Source organism: Myxine glutinosa, chromosome 6 (assembly GCF_964187855.1).
Source record: "Myxine glutinosa chromosome 6, kmMyxGlut1.1, whole genome shotgun sequence".
In the NCBI taxonomy this organism is placed as follows: domain Eukaryota; kingdom Metazoa; phylum Chordata; class Myxini; order Myxiniformes; family Myxinidae; genus Myxine; species Myxine glutinosa.
In genome coordinates, this window is record NC_136266.1 from 122,980,973 (window position 1) to 123,006,158 (window position 25,186).

General features: G+C 44.8%; 1 protein-coding gene across 6 annotated transcripts in view; it reads right to left on the minus strand.

The window, feature by feature from the left end:
- Positions 1–25,186, minus strand: part of KIAA0753 (KIAA0753 ortholog) — an 81,909-nt gene that overhangs the window by 23,664 nt on the left and 33,059 nt on the right. For 4 of the 6 annotated variants that reach the window (XM_068120991.2, XM_068120993.2, XM_068120989.2 and 1 more), the window contains one exon: positions 17,358–17,548. In XM_068120991.2, coding sequence (XP_067977092.2) covers positions 17,358–17,548 — 191 coding nt within the window. The remainder of the gene's footprint in view (positions 1–17,357; positions 17,549–25,186) is intronic. The other 2 variants (XM_078780453.1, XM_068120990.2) reach the window with 1 other exon arrangement.

Here is a 25,186-nt window from a genome sequence, read left to right on the forward strand (position 1 = left end):
TTTCGCTCCGTGGTGCGACGGGGGACAATAAACTGGCCACAATTAGAAATCAATAAACTGGATATCAAAACAAGGAAACTCTTCCCCATCGAAAATATGTTTGACAAAAATCAATGCATCTCAAGAATGTACCTGCCGAGACAAGGAGGAGGCAGTGGCCCGATGGAGCTCAACCAAGTGCACAGAATGATAACTGTAGGATTGGCCGAAAATGTAAAAACTGCAACAGATGACCAAATCCAATTTGTAAGCAAACATGAAGAAAACAAACCAGAGAGGGTATCCGTAACCCAGCTAGCAATATTTTCCAAAGACAGGTGTGAAATAGAAAGCCACTCAGTGGAGCGCATACTCCCACCGTGGGTTTAGTTGGAATAATACGTTTTGTTTAACATCCCCTCTCCCCAACACAATAAATGAAAAAGAAAGTAAGCCCGAACTGTCAGAGAATTTATTTTGATATATCTCGGAATTAGAGGAGAAAAACATCATTTAAGAATAAGAATAAAAGCTTTAATGCAGTAAAACAGAAAAAATCTTTCCCAAAAAAATTTCCCCAAAAAATTCCTGGATCCGGAATAATATCCTGAGCTTCACCAAAAACTAATCAATTCTTCCTTATCCCAAGGGCAATCATCCCACCAACTTTCATCCAAATCCGTTTCAGATATCTTGCCAGATATCTTTTCCAGATATCTTGCTCACAAACACACACACACGGAAACGATCGAATGCGTTACTCCCTGGCGGGAGTAATAAGCCTGAAAATCGCAGAGCCAGAACCAGATTTATTTATTTGGTCTGGGAAGCCCATGCGAGGTTTCTTCTTCTTCAGCCTCTCACAACCCTGGGTGAATATGCGATCTTTCAAAAAAAAGTTGGAATTTTGCCAAATCTGTTTTATTCGTTTGTTAATATACCTCAGCCATTGACAAATCTGGAACTAAGTCTTTATAAGTTCATCAAATATTGGGTACAGAGAGAGAGAATGACATTCGCTGAGATAAATTTTGACATCTCTTCTGAGGTAAAAAAAATAAATAAAAAAATAACAGTTTTAAAGCATTATACGTATCAAACGATACATTTTATTAAACGGGGAAACCTAATACACACTTTGGTGGTTTGAAAATGACAGAATATGTCTTTATTAGAAAAAGAAAAAATGAACATTGAAGACGACGCTGCTAAAAAAATACACCGCTCCAACGCATAACCACGAGTTTAAACTACATTTACAACAAATATGAAAACGATTTTCATATCACAATGTTAAATATAGAATATATAGAAGATAATGTTTAAAAAAAGAGCCCTAACTTCCAATGGCAAAAAAAAACCCTCAAAAAATTCCTGGATCGGGAATAATATCCTGAGCTTCACCAAAAACTAATCAAGTCTTCCTTATCCCAAGGGCAATCATCCCACCAACTTTCATCCAAATCCGTTCAGAACTTTTCCAGATATCTTGTTCACAAACACACGAACACACACACACACGGATACGAATGAATGCATTACTCCCTGGTGGGAGTAATCAAAGATGCCACTCAACACAAGAAACCAAAACAACAATGAGTACAGCCCCAACAATAGCAAAAAAAAGAAAGAAAGAAAAATATAAAACGAAATGTCAATGGTATAAAACACATGGACACTGCCAGAACTTCCAGGAAAGAAAGAAGTCGGGATTTCCAAAAAAAAAAGTGGATCTGGGGTGAATTAACGGGGGTAGAAGAGATCAAGGTTTTGGATGGGGGAAGACAAGAGATGGTGGTGAACAGCTGCTTTAAAGAACTGGAGGGAGGAGTGGGATTGAGGACAGTGAGGGAGTTTGTTCCAGAGGCGGGAGTAAAGAGGAATGAAGGAGTGAAGGTGAGCAGAGAGTCTTGATTTTGGCAATTTCACCAGAAGATGGTTACTGGCAGATCTTGTGCGACCTGTAGGAATATTTGGGGGACAGCGCACAGATAGAGCTGAGGGAGCTAGGCCAGATAGGAGTCGGTAGGAGACAGAAAAAGCACTTACCTGCCTGCGGTGAGTGAGTGAAAGGCCCTCGGAGTTAGCTACATCGCGGGAGATTCCAATAATTCTGAAAGCTTTGGTTTCACCAGCGTGAAGACGAGCTAGGTATGAGGCAAGAGCACCAGCCGAAAAGGGAGAACAGTGTTCCATTGAGCTGCGGATGAAAGCCTTGTATGTGGTGCGGAGCTCAGGTGTGCCAAGGCAGGACTTCGCACAACGGAGGATGACCAGTCGGCGACTGGCTTTGGAGGCTAGATTGGAAATGTGGTTTTCCCAGGAAAGATCATGGCAGATAGTGAGATGCAAGAGCTTGAGTAACACAACTTCTTGGAGAGGATTGTTGAGAAAGTAGATGGGAGGGTTGTCCAGTCGGTCTTTTCGGAGAGACATAGTAAGAGTGTGAGAATTGTCAGGATTGAAAGACATGTTCCACTTGTTTGACCAGTCTGTGATTTTGTCCAGATCTGCAGAGAGTGAGGAAGCTGCAGACTGCCGATCTGAGGCATGAGGAATGGAGTGGCAGAGAGTGGAGTCATCAGAAAAGAGATATAGAGGATTTTCAAGAGAGTCAGAGAGATCACTGATGAAGACCAGAAAAAGCACAGGGCCCAGAACACTGCCTTGGGGAACTCCAGCCTGAACAGGAAGGGGAGATGAGAGAAACCCATTCAGGGCCACACGTTGACTACGACTAGAGAGGAAGTCTGCAAGCCATGCGTGGAGATTTCCATGGATACCATGAGAGTTTGGTGAGCAGAGCGAGGTGGCAGACCGTATCGAAGGCACACGATATGTCAAGTGAGACAGCTCTAATTTCCTGTTTGACATTGAGGACCTCCATCCATTGTTGAGACAGCAGAAGCAGCATGTACAGAGTAGAATGACCTGGTCTGAAACCAAATTGATGATCAGAGATCAAGCCATTGGAGAAGAGGAAAGATTTGATATCCGAAGCAATGATGGATTCCATGACTTTGCTGATAATTGGGAGAAGGCTGAGTGGTCTGTCGTTGCAAGGATCTGTTTTTGCACCTTTTTTGTCTAACGCGGTGATGTTGGCTGATTTCCAAGCTGATGGCAGATGACCTTGAGCAAAAGAGAGGGTGAAGAGAACAGAGAGAGGGAGTGAAAGAACGGCAGAGCAGGATTTTAGGACCCGTGGGCTGATGCCATCTGGTCCAGTTGCAGAATCAGAGTCGAGGATTGACAGAAACTTCTCCATCTTGTCAGGAGAAAAGGACACATAGTGCAGGAGTAGCTGGGTACGACTGGGTACGGTGGGTACAGAGAGGGATGGGTTTGGGACACAAGTTTTTGAGGCAAACACAGAGTTGAGGCATTCAGCTTTATCACGTGCGGAGTCAGCTGTCTAGCTGTTTGAGGTAAGGGAGGGGATGGAGGAGGAACAAACACCAGAAACACATTTGACCAGACGCCACCAGGATTTCGAAGAGGGAGATGGTTTGAGAGTTCAGTCATGGGAGTGGAGAGATATTGTTTCCTGGCTCTCCTTAGGGTGGACACACACTTGTTTCAGGCTTTGTGAAAGGAAATGACATTTCCTTTCTTTGGATTTGCCTTCCAGGAGGCGAAGGCAAGTTGTTTCAGGGCAACTGCCTCACCACAAGATTCCATGTACCATGGATGGGAGGAAGGGTATGACAACTGAAAACGAGATGGGATAAATCTGTGCATGAGAGAGCAATTTACTTTGGAAGAATTCCCAGGATGAGTTGATGTCAGAGGCGGTAGAGGTGGGAGACCAGTCCAGATGATTGATGGCTGCTTGAAGACCGTGCCAAATGGCCTGAGTGAAATGCCAGACTCGTCGACGCTGAGGAAGCTCTCTGAGAATGGCCAGAGAGATGTCCACTTTAACAGGCATATGATCAGATGGGCCAATTGGAGCAGAAGAAGAGCAGCAGACATTTGCAGGGAAGTTAGTCATTACCAAGTCTATAAGAGAAGATGCTCCGTTGACTGAGATCCGCGTCCGGAAATTGACAGATTGTGTCAGTCTCTGCTTGGAAATCAGCTAACATCACCGCTTTGCACAAAAAAGGTGCAAAAACAGATCCCAGCAACTACAGACCAATCAGCCTTCTCCCAATTATCAGCAAAGTCATGGAATCCATCATGGCTTCAGATATGAAATCTTTCCTCTTCTCCAATGGCTTGATCTCTGATCATCAATTTGGTTTCAGACCTGGTCACTCGACTCTGGACATGCTGCTTCTGCTTTCTCAACAATGGATAGAGGTCCTCAACGCCAAACAGGAAATTAGAGCTGTCTCCCTTGACATTTCACGTGCCTTCGATACGGTCTGGCACCCTGCTTGCTCTGCTCACCAAACTCTCCTCCTTTGGTATCCATGGAAATCTCCACGCATGGCTGGCGGACTTCCTCTCTGGTCGTAGTCAACGTGTGGCCCTAAATGGGTTTCTCTCATCTCCTCTTCCTGTTCAGGCTGGAGTTCCCCAAGGTAGTGTTCTGGGCCCTGTGCTTTTTCTGGTCTTCATCAATGATCTCTCTGACTCTCTTGAAAATCCTCTCTATCTCTTTGCTGACGACTCTACTCTCTGTCGCTCCATTCCTCATCCCTCAGATCGGCAGTCTGCAGCCTCCTCACTCTCTGCAGACCTGGACAAAATCACAGACTGGGCAAACAAATGGAACATGTCTTTCAATCCTGAAAAATCTCACACTCTTACGATGTCTCTCCGAAAAGACCGACTGGAAAACCCTCCCATCCACTTTCTGAATAATCCTCTCCAAGAAGTTCTGTCACTCAAGCTTTTGGGTCTCACTATTTGCCATGATCTTTCCTGGGAAAACCACATTTCAAATCTGGCCTCCAAAGCCAGTCGCCGACTGGGCATCCTCCGTCGTGCGAAGTCCTTCCTTGGCACACCTGAGCTCTCCTCACCACATACAAGGCTTTCATCCGCAGCTCTATGGAATACTGCTCTCCCCTCTGGTCTGGTGCTCCTGCCTCACACCTAGCCCGTCTTCACGCTGTTGAAACCAAAGCGTTCAGAATCATTGGAATCTCTCGCGATGAAGCTAACTCCAAGGGCCTTTCACTCACTCACCGCAGGCAGGTTGGTGGTCTTTCCGTCTTCTACCGACTCCTCTCTGGCCTTGCCCCCCCAGCCCTCTCTGGGCTCTGTCCCCCAAATATTCCTACAGGTCGCACAAGATCTGCCTGCAACCCTCTTATGGTTAAACTGCCAAAATCAAGACTTTCTGCTCACCTTCACTCCTTCATTCCTCTTTTCTCCCGCTTCTGGAACAAACTCCCTCACTCTCTTCAATCCCACTCCACCCTCCAGGTCTTTAAAACAGCTGTTCACCACCATCTCTTATCCTCCCCCATCCAAAACCTTGATCTTTTCTACCCCCGCTAATTTCGGTCCCCTTGTGTTTTATACCTCTCCCCCCCCCCCCCCCCCCCTTCCCACGCCTCCTCCCCCCAAGCCCTCTCCCTCCCACACTTTTCCCTGCTCTCAAATGTTGTGTTTGTGTGCTTCCCCTTCTCTCCCCATCATGTCTTCCGCTCCCTCTTTTTATACATTTTGTTTGTCTGGTTGATTTGTTTGTGAAATAAATGTTAGCTCTTTCACGAGCCTCGTTTCATTAAAAAAAAAAAAAAAAAAAAAAAAGTCCCAATGAGTCACAGAAGTCCTTTGCTGAGGAGCCGTGGCTGGTGAGAGACGTACCCACACCCAGCCAATTGGCATGATGACAATTGAAATCACCACATATGAGGAAGAGAGAGTTGGGATGAGTAGATAGAAGTTGGTCCCTATTATCAGACAGCGAGATGTAGATGGAGTCATCACTGTTTGGTGGACAGTACAACACACATATGAACAAAAGGTGGGAGCGAAGGGGAAGCCATAGCCAGAGGTACTCCACTCATGGGGAGGTGAGGTGGAGAGAGGGCAGTGCAGGGAGAGTGAGGAAGAGAGTTTTTGATAAATATAGCAACCCCACCTCTAGGACGAGGCTCAGGTCTATCATACCGGAGGAGGGAGTAACCCGGGAGAGATATTAAGGAATCAGAGACATCATGAAGGAGGAAAGCTTCTGTTAAGCAGATCACATCTGGTTTGTCAGAAGCAACCTGCATGGAGAGATCAGTCAAGTTTGAGCGAAGGCCCCGGATGTTTGAGGTCCAACCCGTTAATGAAGAGGAAGGGGGAGCATTGGATACAGAACAGGGGGGGGGGAGGGGTAGGGTAAGATTTGGAAGAGGAGGAAAAGGTAGGGAGAGCTGTTGATAGTGTGTCAGAGATTTCAGAATAGCTAGGAGAAAGGGAAGGATGAGGTGGACAAAAGGTTTGATGGTGATTGGGTGAGGCACAGTGAGGTGTTGTTTGAGGTGGGTGGGGGGCAGAGCAAGGAAGAAGGTTGGGGGAGATGGAGGTGAGAGTTGTAAGGGAGAGGAAGTGGGGAGGACGCTTTGAGGAGGAGGGGTGAGAGGGGAGAATTGGAGAAAAAAAGGAGGGTGGGGAGATTTGAAGGGGAGGAGTGAGGGGGAAGTTTTCGAGGGGAGGGGTAAGGGGGGAGTTTAGGAGGGGAGAGGTGAGGGGGGAGTTTAGGAGGGAAGGGGCATGGGGGTAGATTTGAAAGGGATTGGTGATGGGGGAGATCAGGAGGGGAGGTGCAAGGGGGGAGTTTGGGAGTGGAGGGGCAAGGGGGGAGTTTAGGAGGGAAGGGGCATGGGGGGAGATTTGAAAGGGAAGGTTGATGGGGGAGATTAGGAGGGGGGGGGGGTGAAGGGGGAGTTTATGAGGGGAGGGGTGAGGGGGGAGTTTAGGAGCAAAGGGGCAAGGGGGGGGGGGGAGATTCGAAAGGGATGGGTGATGGGGAAGATTAGGAGGGGAGGGGTGAGTTTTGGATTTTAGAAAGTGTTGTACGATTAATGGGAAGCGAACATTTATTGCAAAATGAGTTTCTTGTGATTTTGGAGTCAGAGATCCGTTTGCAAACGTTGGAGGAGGGGTGGAATTCAGGTGAGTTTAGGGAATGTAGGAAGGAAGAATTGTAAGAGATGGAATTTTTATTTGAAATGAAGAGATTTGGTGAGCAAGTTGAAAGCAACCTTTTAAAGAAGAAGAAGAAGAAAAATTTGTTATAATATACGACAGAATACAGCACTTCAGGGGAAAGTTTAAACATTTTAAAACTAAACCGTCAAAACTATCTGTGGAAATGGGGGGTGAAACACGTGGTCGAAGAATGAACGAACGAACGAACAAGAGCAAAGAAGGATTTTTTTTTTTGAGTTAAGATTTTAAACAAGGAAGTATGGGGTGTAAAGACTGGGAAAAACTGAGAGAACGAAAGTAAATGAACAACAATCGACCGCTGAGAGAAAACAGAGCATCAAGGTAGGAAACTTAAAGTACCAGGCCACAAAAATCGCGGCACAAAATAACCGATGATTTTATACAGGTATGAATGATTTACACTGAGAATCTTCCAAAGTAGGTACAACAAACAAACAACAGGTATTTTAAGGCCATTTTCCCTGCTAGAGCAGGGGTTAGCCTTGCGGTCCCCATGAAACTCTTCTCCATTTTGCCCTATTTTCTGCATCTCCCCTTGTTAACCCCCTTGCCCACATTTCTTCTTCCACCATCTTCAGCCAAGTCTCACTCGGTCTTCCCCGTCCTCTACTTCCTTCTACATTCATTTCCATCACTCTTCTCAACCAGTCACGTTCATCCTTCCTCAACACATGACCAAACCATCTCAACCTGTTTATCTTCACAGCATCCATCACAGGCTATATTCCCATCATCTTTCGCAATTCATCATTTGTCTTCCTCTCTCTCAACGATACTCCACACATCCACCGAACCAATCGCATTTCCACGCTTTCAGCCTTCGTTGCTGCTCTTTGTTCATGACCCATGTCTCGCTCCCATAAATCATAACACTTCTCACACATGCAGGATACACCTTTCCCTTCAGCTTCAACGACACTCCCCTCCTCGTCAGCACGCCAACCAGTTCCCAAAACTTCTTCCATGCACATCTAACTCGAGCAACCGTTGCCAAGTCTGATACACCTACTCCATTCAGCATGTCTCTGAGGTAGCAAAATGTTTTCACACCTTCCAGCTTCACGCCATCTCCAAGATCCAACTCAACATTTCCTCCATCTGCAGCTCCCTCTGTGCACAACTTACACTTGAATGTAGCTGCCACACTGGTTAATGACCCTCTCAAACCACTACATTTTTGATGAACCCACTCAGCGCACATTGTACATTGAATGGAGTTAACTCAGTGCACATTGTACATTGAATGGAGTTCACTCCGACACCGTTCCTGCACACATCACACGGCCACCTCCCAGTTCTTTCCACCTTACCACATGCTTTACCACTTGCCACCACCTTCGTCTTTCCGATATTCACCTTCAAACCTTTTGTTTCCATACATCCCTTCCACTTGTTCATCTTCTCCTTCAGTCCATCCATACTTTCTGCAATCAACACCAGATACAACAACTCCCACGGCAAACCCTCCTTTACGTTCCAAGCCAGCACCTCCATCACAGCTACAAATAGTAGTGGACTTAGTACCGACCCCTGATGCACTCCCACCTTTACCTCAAACTCACCACTGTTCCCGTCCTTCGTTCTTACAGCTGTGCACGCTCTTTCGTACATTGCCATTACTACTCTGATCAACCATTCCTCCACTCCTAACTTCCTCAATGGCCATGTCACTACTTCGCGTGGAACCCTATCGAATGCTTTCTCCAGATCAACAAACCCAAGAAACAACTTCTTCCTCTTCTCCATCTACTTCTCCTGCAACTGCCTTACAATAAAAAGTGCATCTGTCATTCCTCTTCCTGGCATAAATCCAAACTGCATTTCCTCAATCTTCACTTTCTTACTTATCCTCCTCTCCAACATCCTTTCCAATACCTTCATTCCATGCTCCAATAACTTTATCGCTCAATACGAGCCACAGTCCAGAGGGTCACCTTTCCCCTTGTATAGAGGGACGAGGGTACTCAGTTCCCAATCCACTGGAATGCGGCCTTTTTTCACCACCAGATTGCAGATCTCTGTCATTCTCTTCACACCCCAACTTCCTGCTGCCTTCAACATACCTCCCACAACTCCCGTCGGCCCTCCCGCTTTTCTACTCTTCATTGCTTTTATCGTTTCCTCAACTTCCTTCTCAGTTATCTTCTCTGCCGGTCCTAAAACTGGGTTACACTCTATGTCGCCATCCCATTCATTCTCTGCATTCAACAGCATTTCCATATATCTCTTCCATCTTCCTTTAATTCCATCTTGATCCACAACGATTTGTCCCACTTCATCCTTCAAGCAACTCACCCCCATCACATCACACCTCTCTTTCGCTATCTGCTTTCACCTCTCCTGAATACCGCTCTCTGACCCTCTTCCCAATCCAAGCATTCTCCGAACATTTTCCTGAATGCCTCCTGCGCCTTTGCTACCTCTTTCTTTGCAGCCTTCTTGGCTGCCTTATAACTTTCATGCTCTGCCTTTTCTGCCCCCGTACCCTTCGGCTTCTGCCACTCCTTGAACTTCTTCCTCTTCTCGTCAATCCTCTTTCCAACCTCATCATCCCACCACCATGTTTCCAAGTGCCTCGGTGGTCCGTTTGTCCATCCACATACCTCACTAACGGCTCCCAATAGACTATGTTTCATTGACATCCAACTACTTTCAAGCTCAACCACACCATCCTCTACCATACTCAGCCTCTCTTTTAATGCCTCCCTCACTGTCACCTCTTTCAACCTCCACACCTTCATTCTCGGCTGGTACTTCACCCGCCAAGCTCTCCTCGCACCTTTCACCCTTATGTCGCAGACACCAAGTGGTGCTGTGAAACAGCCTCCTGCCCCGGGATCACCTTTGTGTCCCGGAGGTGCCCCCTATCTCACCTACGCACCATCAGGTCGTCAATGGTTGTCGTCGACCCACCTGACGTGTATGTGACAAGCTTATTATCCTCTTTCTGGAACTGAGGTTTACAAATCAACAAATCAGCTCCATCAGCAAACTCCAAAGTCCTTTCACCGTCTCCATCCCTCACACCAAAGCCGTAACCCCCATGAACTCCCTCAAAACCGTCCATACTCCATCGCACATGTCCATTTAGGTCTCCTCCTACCACAACAACTTCCTCATCTTTCGCGTTTTCCATCAGCTTCTCTCTTGCACACCAGAACTTGTCCTTCTCTTCATCGCTCCGACCGACCTGCGGAGCATATCCCGAGATGACATTCACCAAGAGCTTTCCAATCGTCATTTTAACCATCATCAACCTTTCACTCACGCTCGTCACACCACACTCACCACACTGTCTACAAACTCCTCAGAAAACAGGACACCAACACCATGCATGCCTTCTGGGCACCCTTGCCACACAAACTTGTATTTCTGTCCCCGTCTACCCTTCACCATTTTCACACCACTTCCCTTCCATCTCGTCGCCTGCACACAACATATGTCCACTCTTCTTCTGACCAATACTTCCACCACTTCTCCTGATCTCCCTGTCATTGACCCTACATTCCATGTCCCAAACCTCAGAAACCGATCTCCACGTCGGGCATCAGACGTCGTCATAAATGGGGTGATTTCCAACCTTGCTTCCATCGGGTTCCCCACCTTGACTTTTGACGAGAGGGAGTGCGGTCTCCCACGGGGTACTTTGGGCTGTACCCTGCCCATATGTAGTTGTAATTGTCATGGTTCCCTTTTTGAGGCAATGTTTTTATGGCTGGATGCCCTCCCTGATGCCAACCCTTTTAGTTGCCTCTTACGACACACAGGGATATGGTGTACCTATTCTAAACCGGGGTACAAACCGGTTCCAAAGTAGGTACACACACCGTCAAATAAAATACAGTTTTGACAAAAATACAAACGGGAAAAATTACTTAACTTTGATAGCGTGGACAGCTTCTCCAAAACGTAACCTCTATTTAATGAAACGGTTGAGGAGATTTAAAATTTTCAACTTAAAAAGTACTAAAAATGTAGCTTTGAATTGCCACAAACAATGAGAAACCACTTAATGAGGGAAAATGATCACAAAACTTCATCCTTCATTTCAACTTTTCACTTTCAAAATAGGACAATGATATAAATTATTTGCCCCTGTGCCGTCCTCTTTATGATCGATTTATCAGCACAAGACTGTCAATGTGAGTTTTCGGTTTAAAAAAATACACATTTCTATGTGGTCTAAGGCTTGTGGAGAGGCTGCAATATTGATCAAACGCACAGATACAGACAAATACAGGAGACAACACCGGACTTGATTACAGAATAACATCTGCTGACTCAGCAGTGCTGAGCTTGGGGGAAGTGATGAAATTTGCATCGGCACTATGGATGCCATCATTGTAACGTTGCTTTCCTCTCACCACGAAAGCAGCATGTCCCATTTTAGCTCACCTGGAACGTAGTTCCGGGAAGCTTATGGGATGGCGCTCATCCGTCCGTCCGTCTGTAAGCACTTACAACTTCTTCTCTGAAACTGCTGATCGGATTGTGACCAAACTTGGCACAAATTATATTTGGTATTGTTCTATCACCAGCGATTAAGACTGCTGGATGACGGATAGCCTAATCAGTCTTACTCCCGAGGCAACAGCCAAAAATGGTGGTTATTGCGCGTGCGAGATGGAAGGATGCGAGGCGTTTACCTGAACGGAACACACGGGTTTATTCCAAAACCAGAAAACACACAAACACGACAGTAAATTCAACAAATATTAATTTAATGAAAATAACCCCGAAGAATAAAATGAATTCTGAGGTAAACTAATTCCTAACTGAGGTACCTCCACACACAGACTCAAAAACAGACAAGGGGAATGATAAAATAAAATCCCTTTTGGCTGTCCGGTACTTATAGTTGGCCTCAAATGGGCCCTTTTCCATGCCAATGGCTATTGGAGCCTTGAGCCACCCGTGCGGGAAGCGCTCAAAATGGCGGCAGCGCTGAGTTTGAAGTCACCACCGGCGTGAGGCTAGCAGACAGGACGGCCTCCTTGGCATTCTCCACCATCTATTATGGAGGGCAGCATGGCCTCCAGCCCCCTTATGAGCCAACAGTCAACGCTCCGCGATCACCATAAGAGAACAGTTCTCCTCAAAAGAGCACACAATCAATCTCCCTCAAAAGAATCGCCAGTGTCCTGCTCATCCAGCTCTGCTCTCTCAGGTCTCGAAGCTTCTCGCTGACGTCACCCCCTGCCCTCGTCACTCCAGGGGCGTGGCCTTTTGCCGTAAGTGTTCATGTGGGCGGGCTTACTTGCCGCGAGTGTTCAGGTTGTAATTTAAGAGCCGTAACTGGTTGTAATTTAAGGGCGGCGCTGCTACAAAATGTTAGGGATTGATCACAGGGGGAAATCACACAATGGGGAAAACTAACCTTAATCCCTATACTAATTCTCACTGCTTCACTCCTCGTGTGAAGACATCTAAACAATATTAAGCTACAGCTTCCCTACTTAAGTACATCGAGATTTCTGCTATGCGTCCAAAGTCCACGCTATAATTATACAGTCCTACCTTTCCTATGGGATTCTTTCACGTACCCCCATAAACGTAATGGTATGTTGCAACTCAAGTTTATTCATGGCATAGAGAAATCAAATCGGAGTGTAAGGAGGTCCACCGGGGGTCAAAGTGGGCCCAGGTGTGACCCCCAAAGTAGGTATTTGCTGTCCTCTCCAAAACTACACACCCAATTTCAATGAAACTTGATCACAACCTTCATCACACGTGATGTATCAAAGTGTGTTAACAGTATTAGAAAAATCTGGGTCCAAGGGTGTCTACGGCGAGAGGAGCGGGGGGGGGGGGGGGGGGGGGGAGGAGGGGTGAGGAAGGTTGGGGTCAGTGATTGCCCCAAAATAGATGGGTGTTTTTGGTTGTCTGAAGTCTTATGATTATGTTAGCATGATTCTCCATGCTGCACTGTCTCCGAGCAACCATTTGGAAATGGTTTAAAATACTGCGATACTGTTTAAAATACCTTTAGTCAGTGTAGTTAGACAGTGGGGCGATGGCTTATTAATGTCTTGGATAAATATTTTCGTAGTCTCCTCATTGGCATTGGAAATAAACTTTATAAATTGAATTGTCAATAGTTAGCAAGGAAGAAAATGCATTGTTCCCTATTTTTTTAGTGCACATTAATTATATAATCTATTAATTAGTCAAATTGGCAATATATATTTTTTCTTGCACTATTAAAGTATTTACAAAGGGATGTAGGTTATTAGAAATGAAAATATAAACATAAATTTAATTATAAAATTGCCAATTTGAATAGAAAAATAGTGATTTTGAATGTTCCATTGTTGCCAATTTGATGATTTAGTGCTATTCACATTAAGAAATATAGCTGTGAATGAACTATATCTCGCACTGTGACAAAAATGGGCTCAAAGTTTGTATTTTTTTTTGCTCTTTCTGCTCATGTATGTATGATGTTTATGACTGTAACAGTTATTTCACCAAACCACTAATACATGGGGTTCGTCCTGGATGGATTAACCTAACCAAAGATTATTATAATTTTGTAATGGACAGTTCATGAAAACGCATTCAGATCATTAAACCCAATCAAAAATCTGCACAAAAAAGCGACATAACTTGTCTGATCATGTTATTACCAATTTATTTAGTAAAATATACTAGGTGAAATTGCCTTGTCATATATAGAGTAGCATACACTTTATGTTTGTATTATATTCTTTTATACTTGAGCACCTTACTTGCGAACTTACAGGTCCTCTCCATATTCCTCATCATCACCTTCACCATTGTCAGGGTCTTCTGTCTCTTCAATGTCTGTTGGGAGCTGAATGTTCTCACATTTCTTGCACTGGCACAGATCTGTACATCTCAGTCCAAGAGAGATACAGCATGACTCATCAGCATTTGGAGGTTTACACTTTGATCCCCTACATCTGCAGAATGCAAGTTCTAGAACACTTTCAGGAGCTGGAGCTAGGTCCATCCAGTCAATTGTGAGCTCATTGCCATCCATCTTCCAACCATTGCCTGGAGGAGATGGCAGATCCTGGTGTTGCACCAGGCTTTTCTTGTAGATGCTGGCTTGATAGTTAGCTCTCTGGATGTGCTTTTTGAGGGAGTCCTGGTTTGGGGGCATGACACTTTCAGTTCTGGTTGCTGTCTTCAACATGAGATATCTCACTTCATTTACTGAAGTAATTTCCTTCTGCCCATACAGTAGGCATACAAACTCTTCCAGACGACTGACCATCTCTTCAGATATGTCATAAGATGTACCAAGTTCCTTGAATGACTCTATAAGGGTGGGATTCTTCTGCAGTAGTTTAAATGCTCTTTGTTTCCCCTTTCCATAAAAGGAACTGACCGAATCACAACCGGTGAAACAGTGGAATCCGATGAGAGCTTCCGTCAGTTCATCTCCTAACTCCTGCTGAACAGCACTGACATCAATTGTGCGCACTTTGTCCTCTCTACCAGTATAAAAGTACAGCGGTGAACTGATTTGATTAGTAAGTCCCAAGGCGATCACAAATACATCTGTATCTGGGCTCCTGATGATAACTGGTGGGCTGTTACTTGTAGCAGCTATGTACTTGGCGTGTAATAGCATGCGAGTATCTGCTTCCTCGTGATCACAGGATAATTCTTCTATTGCTTCAAACTTGACAGTTCCGTCTGTGTCTGTACAAATTGAATGACATTTGTCTTCATGGGCTACAACCAAGTGAATTCCTTTGAGCTGGTCTGCCTTGCATCTCTTCCATTCTGCCACAAGGAATTTCACCAGCTGATGCTTGTTGTGGCCGTTTGCGAGGAATTTTTTCCATTGCCTAGGAATTTTTTGTTCTGGTTTTGCGATCTTTATTTTTTGTGATCCACTGGCAGAGCTCTTCTTTTGTGCTCTGCATTTTTAATGCTGACTTCAGGGTAGGTGTCAGTTACAAAGTGCATACACTGAGATTTGTTCAAGAAGCTGATGTTGACCAGGTGCTTCAGTATTTTAACAGCAAGCTGCCCAAAGGTCTGTGGCATATTCTTCTGGTTTAGTTGTTGAAGAAGCGCCATGCCATCCACAATCCAAACACCACATTTTTGAGGCCCCAGTGGTATCTCACCAGTTTCTGGCACTTTTACCTCTTCTAACATATGAAGGAGCTTTGCCTTGTTGGTTTTGACCAAGCAACCATCACTTTTTGCTATTGGAAGAGGCAAAGGCCCAAGTGAGTAGGTCATCATGTTCTGGAGGTTCACACACCTCACCTTGCCAATGATCACAAGTCTGGCAAAAAGGTCCCTGTCACTCTTCAAGGCAACCTCTTTCCCTCTCACACTTGAGACCACTGTCTTTGACATCTCAGTGAACGTTTTGAGCTTTGCTTTTGGGAGAGTGTCTTGGATAGATTTCTCCTCGTTCTGGAGCCTTTCTTGGCAATAATGAAGAAAGGCAGCATCTCCCTTTTCTTCGGTCGTCAGGAGATCATTTGACACTTCAGATGATGACACAACACCGGACGTGAGATGTACTACTTCACTTGATGCCATTTCCGACTCTTCAAATGGGTTAGTTAGATTTGAAGTTGTCTCGATGATGCGGTTCACATCTTCCTCATCTCGCGTCATGCGACTCACTGTCAGATCCTTTCTCATAACTGCTCGTTGACTTTTGCCGGCCATTTCCTCACATTGTCTTGTTATGGCGGTACGTTCATGGTGGCCAGTTGTCCATCTATTGACAGCTCCTTTGTTCACCGTGAACCCTCTAATGCCACCGTGCGTTTTTGAGTCCTTGTTCACAGTTTGTTCGATTGTTTGATCACAGGGAACACCGGCATCGCCGATGGAATCGAGCATTATGAAGCTTCGGATCACTCGTACTCGTAGTCGTAGCTGTCGTACTGGTTAGATCTAATTGCACACAGTCCGAGCTACTGCCGATGGAACTTATGAAATTGGTGGCGATTTTGGCCTTTTCTCCGTCAGAACTCTTCCAAACCTGAGCACATTCCAATGCTCTGGACCAAGTTGTATCGGTAAATGGTTTCAGAACGACTTCATTTACTGAAGAAAAATGAATGAAACATCTGTTTTTATCAGCTACCACGGCTTTCGCGGAAGTGGCGTCGTCCGCCCTGTTGTTGTCAAGTATTCTTCAGTCGCGAACGAGGATGCTATAACTGCTTTGTGATTGGTTCATTTCGTCGATGCAGGGTTATTTATAGCCGATTTTAACAGATATTCCGAGACCAAATAAAGCTTTTATTTTATTGATTTTCAAGAAGGGAAGGGATGTTTATTGAGAGAACAAAACGATTTTGCGATTATTATATTTTTTCATACATTTGACAGAGGTTTTTGGCCTCTGCCAATGAGGGGACTATGAAATAACATCTTAAATGGGCTTGCCCTACAGTCTAAGTATACTGCTTTATTCTACAGGTGAGCGCCCAGGTGTATAGCCCCTATTTTTAAAGTTATAATCGAATCGGACACACCCAGACTCAAAACGGATGATCTAACCATTATGCCATCGTGTCTGGTCATTAAACAATATAATGAATCACATTGCCAAGCAAATGGCTAATATTGGTGATTGGAAAAAAATCATGGGTTGATGGAAAAACCACAAAAATGAATCACTACACAAATTGAAAAGATTGCTGGGAGTATGACAAAAATGGACCAGCGAAGCCGGCGATACATTATAATACAATCTCAGTAGTAGATAGATAAGATACCCTTATCTAAAAAAACAGTGTGTATTTGTCTGTCTCCTTCATAAAGACGATTTGAGTATGGTTTTAACGGTCAATCTTTTAACAGAAATGTGTGTTCACTACGGTCTATTTTTGAGGATTAAAAAAATTCGAAAAACATTCTCTATAAAAGAGTAATTATGTTTCTTCTATTGGAATTGTAGACAGTGACTTGCAAACCGAGCCTCAAGGGTGGGTCTACAGAAGTGTTTAAAAAAAAAAATACCAATAAATACAAGGCACGGGGAGGTAAAATCCACTGTAAGCTTTGTGCAACACACAGAGTTTAACAATTAGTGTTCATTTACATCTGTAGTGTGTCAAATAAAGAAGATATAAGCACAACTAACGCTAGGCCGAGGCTTCAGACTTTGGCACGCTCACGAGGCTGTACCGTCAAATAAAATAACTCTAACCCCTCATTTTTTATGGCCTTTTATATTCGTACTAGTAGATAAATAAAGTAGAGAGTATAGAGCATGAAGGTGTAAAATGTGAATTAAACACTCTTACCTCAGGTGCTGGTCGTGTCACCGTGCCTGTGGCCAAAGGTTGGAATCGGACTGCCCGTTTAATAAGTGTCCGCGAATCACTCTGGAAGGTGCCACACTGAAGCTCCGTGGCTTCAAGAGAAACAACATCCTTTTCAAGATTTGATCCCAGTCGGTGAGGAATATCGTGATCTGTAATGACGTGGTCAGCGCCTGTATTAATGGCATCCAAAAAGAGCATTACGGTTATTGACTGCTGGAAGTTGGATGGGTTATCTATAACTTAGTTGTAACATAAAGAATAATACATCCAGTTGTCATATATGATATTATTAGGGAAACAATTATTTTAGGTAGTAATAATAATAACAAGCGTTACGCCTAGGTCCCCCGTCGGTGAAGTGATGTGAGTTGACAAAGTGGAAGACGCAAGGCGGCCATGTTGGATTTTGACATGGCGACCCAATTTTCAATAGCGTTCTTCCTTATGCGTAGATACACCCACACACCAGATTAGAAGTTAGTAGTTCGTTTATTTTTCAAGATATTTCGCTCACAAGGTTCAGACATATATATGGTGGCGGCCATCTTGTATTTTGACGTGGCGACCCAATTTTCAATAGCGTTCTTCCTTATGCCTAGATACACCCACACACCAGATTAGAAGTTGGTACTTCGCTTATTAGTCCCCTACCGGTGTACACCGGAGTGGACTATAGGTTTGCACGCCGTCCCTCCGTCCGTCAGTCCGTCACGCAAAGAACAGTTTTCCGGACTTCTTTTTCAAAACTCTTCATGCTAATGATTTCAAACTTGGCACATGGTTTCCTCATGATAAGTTACAGATCAAGTTCGAACTTCACGACGTTTCGATCATTTTTAACAAAGTTATGGCACTTTGAACTTTGGGAATTCTGATGATCCTTAACTCAGTGCCATTTTAAGTTTTAATTTCCTTTAAAAAAGATTTTCTCTGGAATAATAGGACCGATTGAGATCAAATTTTCACCATAGGAGGGACTCGGTCTGCAGAATATTTTAATGGTAATTATGACGTCACGGGTCACGTGGCTCGGCCGCCATATTGTTTTTCGTGAAAACACGAAAACCCCTTTTTCTCTGCAACGGCTGAACAGATTAAGGCCAAACTTTGCAGGCAGAATCGCATACCCATGACAAACAAAAAAGTCAGCATGACGTCATGCGTCACATGGTTTCAGAGTTATGACGTTTTTAAGCATGAACCTTTAAAACCGAGCCGCTCCCTCATTTTTGATCCAATCGAGGGGAAACTTCACAGATCTGTTCAGCATGTCAATCTACTAAAATGTCCTTTTGGAATTTGCGATAGGGCACGTGGTTTGGCAGATATCGTTAATTAAACGAAAATAAATGGATATCTCTTGTTTATTCTAGAGTTCTCCTCAAGCCGCACCGCGCGCCCTCAGCCTCGTCTCGCGAACGTCAACAGCGCGACACAGCGCACGCTTTCCGGAAGGGCGGAGCCAAGCCGAGCAACATATATATACACATCGATAATTGATCGTGAACCGGAAAATATAATAAATTACTGATATTTAGCGACTCGAAAGGTTCTTTATCAACAACTTATTTTCTCGTGCTTCTGCTGACCTGTCTGCAAGGTGTATAAATCGAAGTCCCGAGTGTGAATCACAGGTGAGCCTGTCCTGAGGTAATTAGCGATTGGGAACGATTCAGAACCTGTGGATAAATAACCCTTGGTAATTTCCCCAACAGTTTTCCGGACGACAGACTGCCGGTAGGGGACATGTATTGCAGCGCAATACTCAGAATGCTTGTATTTCAAGATATTCCGCTCACAAGGTTTTTTTTTTGTTTGTTTTTTTTAAATACTGAATCGAGGCTCGTGAAAGAGCTGACAACCACGAGGGAAAGACAGCACAGGGGGACCACGAGGGAAAGACAGTACAGGGGGAAACATTCATTAAAACACATTCCCCAAAAAGACATCGAGGAACACAGTACAGGGGGACCACGAGGGAAAGACAGTACAGGGGGAAACATTCATTAAAACACATTCAACAAAAAGACATCCAGGAACACAGCACAAGGGGACCGCGAGGGAAAGACAGTACAGGGGGAAACATTCATTAAAACACATTCAACAAAAAAACATCCAGGAACACAGCACAGGGGGACCGCGAGGGAAAGACAGTACAGGGGGAAACATTCATTAAAACACATTCAACAAAAAGACATCCAGGAACACAGCACAGGGGGACCACGAGGGAAAGACAGTACAGGGGGAAACATTCATTAAAACACATTCAACAAAAAGACATCCAGGAACACAGCACAGGGGGACCACGAGGGAAAGACAGTACAGGGGGAAACATTCATTAAAACACATTCAACAAAAAGACATCCAGGAACACAGTACAACAGGGGGACCGCGAGGGAAAGACAGTACAGGGGGAAACATTCATTAAAACACATTCAACAAAAAGACATCCAGGAACACAGTACAGGGGGACCGTGAGGGAAAGACAGTACAGGGGGAAACATTCATTAAAACACATTCAACAAAAAGACATCCAGGAACGCAGCAAAGGGGGATCGCGAGGGAAAGACAGTACAGGGGGAAACATTTATTAAAACACATTCAACAAACAGACATCCAGGAACACAGCACAGGGGGACCGTGAGGGAAAGACAGTACAGGGGGAAACATTCATTAAAACACATTCAACTAAAAGACATCCAGGAACACAGCACAGGGGGACCGCGAGGGAAAGACAGTACAGGGGGAAACATTCATTAAAACACATTCAACTAAAAGACATCCAGGAACACAGCACAGGGGGACCGTGAGGGAAAGACAGTACAGGGGGAAACATTCATTAAAACACATTCAACAAAAAGACATCCAGGAACACAGCACAGGGGGACCGCGAGGGAAAGACAGTACAGGGGGAAACATTCCTTAAAACACATTCAACAAAAAAACATCCAGGAACACAGTACAGGGGGACCGCGAGGGAAAGACAGTACAGGGGGAAACATTCATTAAAACACATTCAACAAAAAGACATCCAGGAACACAGCACAGGGGGACCGCGAGGGAAAGACAGTACAGGGGGAAACATTCATTAAAACACATTCAACAAAAAGACATCCAGGAACACAGCACAGGGGGACCGCGAGGGAAAGACAGTACAGGGGGACCGCAAGGGAAAGACAGTACAGGGGGAAACATTCATTAAAACACATTCACCAAAAAGACATCCAGGAACACAGCACAGGGGGACCGCGAGGGAAAGACAGTACAGGGGGACCGCGAGGGAAAGACAGTACAGGGGGAAACATTCATTAAAACACATTCAACAAAAAGACATCCAGGAACACAGGTTCAGACATAAATGGCGGCGGCCATCTTGGATTTTGACATGGCGACCCAATTTTCAATAGCGTTCTTCCATATGCGTAGATACACCCACACACCAGATTAGAAGTTGGTACTTCGGTTATTTTTCAAGATATTTTTCGCTCACAAGGTTCAGACATATATATGGTGGCGGCCATCTTGGATTTTGACGTGGCGACCCAATTTTCAATAGCGTTCTTCCTTATGCCTCGATACACCCACACACCGGATTAGAAGTTAGTAGTTCATTTATTTTTCAAGATATTCCGCTCACAAGGTTGACATTTACTTTTCAAGATATCGCGCTCACAAGGTTTAGATATGGTGACAGCCATCTTTGAATTTTGACGTAGCGCCCTAATTTTCAATAGGGTTCTTCCATATGCCTAGTTGCACCCACACACCAAATTAGAATTCGGTCCTTCGCTTACGCATGCACACACGGACGGAGGGGAAAACCATAGCCCCCTTTCACTCTGCGCTGCGACGGGGGACAATAAACTAGAGCTTCCAGGGAAGCAGAACTCAACTGAACTGACTGGACAACTTTAAAGTAGGTCAGTTGTGTGTACTAGATTTGACTTAAATGAAAAGCCAACAACCTTGTGTAATAATTTTAAGGTCCTTGTGTCCTTATACTTGTCCTTGTTTTACAATTGATACAATGTTACACTTTGCAACAATGTTGCAGAAATATAGTTGTGTAGATAAAAGGAAACATCTTAACGTCGTTTCGGAGCTGAAAACAATATGGCGGCCTGTGACGGCCATTTTGTGACGGATCGGGTTGGAATGCAATAGCAACCTACCTTGTGTGGTGAGGGTTAAACATTCTAAGTTTGATTAAAATCTGTTAATATTTGTGGACGCTAGAGTGTTAACGTCGTTTTCATGACCAAAAACAAAATGGTCGCCTAAGTCCGCCATTTTTCAACGGATCGGGCTGAAATGTAATAACAACCTGGTCCTTGGGGTAAGGATGCTGCATGTCAAGTTTGATCAGAATCGGTTGATATTTGTGGACGCTGGAGTGTTAACGTCGAAAAGTTAACGGACAACAGATGACGACGACGACGACGACGACAGACGACGACGACGACAGACGACGGACGCCGGAGGGTTCAGTATGTGATGAACTCAACTGGACAGTAATCCAGTTGAGTTAAAAATCAAAATCGTGAAAGCAATTGTTTTAACCACAAAGCCCCAATTGCTGTTTAAAAGGAAGCAACAACTACAAAACACAAAGCAGAAAACACAAAACCACAAGGAACACGAGGTTTGGTCTTCATCAAGGAGATCAGGATTCAACAAAGCCACATGAGCTCAGATCCTAAATGTCCTTCCAGAGGACCAGAGCAACACAGACCAAGAGATGCATTCATTGATGGTCCCAAACCAATCTCTCCAACATGTGGAGGCATCTTATACCAGAGCCGGCTGTGATTGGTGACTCAAATCATTGATGGGTTTCCATACATTCTTTTATCTGCTATAAGTCGCTTTTGATCAATTCCATGCATAAATTGCAAAGTGGAGATTAAGGTGGATTTCGTCCAAAAAAATTATTACGGCGTAGCCTGGAGGGCAATGGCATCTTGGACAGCGTTTTTCTGTCCGTATGTCCCCACAAACGTACAGCAATCAGAGCTAAGGATCTGGTCACATGACAATGTGATAGTGCAACAGTGTTTAGTAACCATTACAGTTGCATATTTTACGAAAAGAAAATATAAAAACATTGTGTGGAATGTTTTGGGATCCCAGTGGTTGTCGTAAGGTGGGTAGGAGGTTTCAGAAATTCGTCCATACAATTATGATTTTGAAATGTGATCGACACGGACCTTGCTCCCGAATCCGGAAGTGAACGGATGACGACATTTTGCTGGTTTGATATCTCAATACAATCGATATTTAACATTATATTTTAATATACTGATACCATAGTATTAATTTGAGATTGAAATGATGAATGACGCTGTTTGGAATGAGAATATAGACAACGTTCTGCCAATGCCTGACATTCGACTGAACGTGGCACAGGAATGTGGAATTTATTGGTTCATCATTTGCCATTTGACTTTCATTTTTTTTTTACCCAAGTTGTTCACGAACCGGCTGTCTATATTTGAAGTCCAAAAAATTAATACTTACATTATTTGCTAACTGGTATCCCCACCCAGGTCATACTATCCTCTTCAACTAAGGTATCACAAGCCCGGCTATGCCGTTATTGGACTATCGGTCTTGTTTTGTTTTTTAATCCAAAATGTATTTCAAATTTAAGAAGTTACAAGGACTTTAAATGGTAATAATAATAATAATAATTCATTTATTTTGTATAGCGCTTTTCCAGAAGCCCAAAGGCACTTTGACAGAGTGGAAAACATAATGCATAACAATACATGAAAACAACAATTGCAAAAAGACAAGAATCAAGAAAACAAACAGCAGCGATATACGGCATATATATAAGACAAGAATCAAAAAGACAAGACAAGAATCAATAGGGAAATATTTAAAGCAAAAGGAGGGAGAAGGAGAAGAGATAGTCAGGGGTTAAATGCTGTGGGTTGAATGTTGAATGCAGCGTTGAACAGGTGGGTCTTTAGTGATGTTTTGAATGTGGTGAGTGAGGAGGAGTCTCTGATGGTGTGAGGTAGTGAGTTCCAGAGGGTGGGAGCAGCGATGGAGAAGGCCCTGTCCCCCCAGGATCTGAATTTGGTCCGGATGGAGGGGGTCAGGAGGTTGGTACCAGCAGAGCGGAGGTTGCGGGTGGGAGTGTGTCTGGAGAGGAGGTCAGCCAGGTAGGATGGGGCCAGGTTATGGAGGGCTTTGTATGTCAAGAGGAGGATTTTGTACTGGATTCTCTGGGGGATGGGGAGCCAGTGAAGCTTGTAAAGGACGGGGGTGATGTGGTCACGGGTCCGGGAATGAGTGAGTAGACGGGCAGCGGAGTTCTGAATGTATTGGAGTTTATTGGTGATTTTTGAGGGTGAACCATAGAGGAGGCTATTGCAGTAGTCCAGACGGGAGGTGATGAAGGCGTGGATGAGGGTTTCTGCAGCCGTGGAGGAGAGGGATGAGCGGAGACGGGCAATGTTTTTCAGGTGAAAGAAGGCTGACTTTGTGATCTGTTTAGTGTATTTGTCGAAGGAAAGGGTTTGGTCAAAGATGACGCCAAGATTCCGGATGTGAGGGGAGGTGGATACTGGGATACCGTCGATGTTGAGGGCAAAGTTATGGGTGGATTTTGTGAGCGTTTTTGGGCCAATGATGATTATTTCAGATTTATCACAGTTAAGCTTGAGGAAGTTGATTTGAAGCCAGGATTTTATTTCAGTGATGCAGTTTGTCAGGATAGAGTGGGTGTCGGTGGAGACGGACTTGGTGGAGATGAAAAGCTGGATGTCATCGGCGAAGCAGTGGAATTGGAGACCATGACGGCGGATTAAGTGACCGAGCGGGGACAGGTAAAGGATGAAGAGGAGGGGGCCAAGAACTGAACCTTGGGGGACACCTTGGGGGAGGGGAGCAGTGGGGGATTTGCAGTTATTGATGGAGATGAACTGGCATCTGTCAGAGAGGTATGATTTAATCCAAGAGAGGGCAGTGCCGGTGACGTTAAAGGTGGATTCAAGTCGGGTGAGGAGGATAGTGTGATCGATGGTGTCAAAGGCAGCGCTGAGGTCGAGGAGGACGAGAATGTTGAGGTTGCCAGCGTCAGAGGAGAGGAGAAGGTCGTTGGTGATTTTGAGGAGAGCAGTTTCAGTACTGTGGTTGGAGCGGAATCCGGATTGGAATGTTTCATACAAGTTATTGGCAGAGAGATGATGTTTGAGTTGAGTGGCTACAGCGCGTTCCAAAACTTTTGACAGAAAGGGTAGGTTGGAGATGGGTCTGAAGTTGTTTAGGGTGTCAGGGTTTAGACCAGGTTTTTTTAGAATGGGGGTAACAGCAGCAATTTTGAGGGAAGGTGGGACGATGCCTGTAGACAGGGAGGAGTTTATTGTTGCAATGATAAGTGGAGAGAGAGCAGGGAGGGAGGCTTTGACAAAGCTGGAGGGGATGGGGTCAAGAGTGCAGGTGGCAGTTTTCATTCCTATGAGGAGTTCAGAGAGGTCAGTAGGAGAGATTGGGGAGAACCGAGACAGGGGATGGCAGGACAAGGGGGGGCAGGTGGTTGGAGGGGGAGCGGGTGCGGCGGTGGTCAAGCTGTTGTAGATGTTGTCAATTTTGCGTTGGAAGAAAGAGAGGAAGGAGATGCAGTTGTCTACTGTGAATGACTGGGTGGTGGTGTTCAGGGGGCGGAGGAGTTTGTTTATTGTCGAGAAGAGTGCTTTTGGGTTTCCGGAGCCAGAGTGGATAATTTGAGAGTAGTAGGCAGAGCGGGCGCGGGAGAGGGCATCTTTGTAGTGTTGTATGTGGTCCTTGTAGGCTTGGGA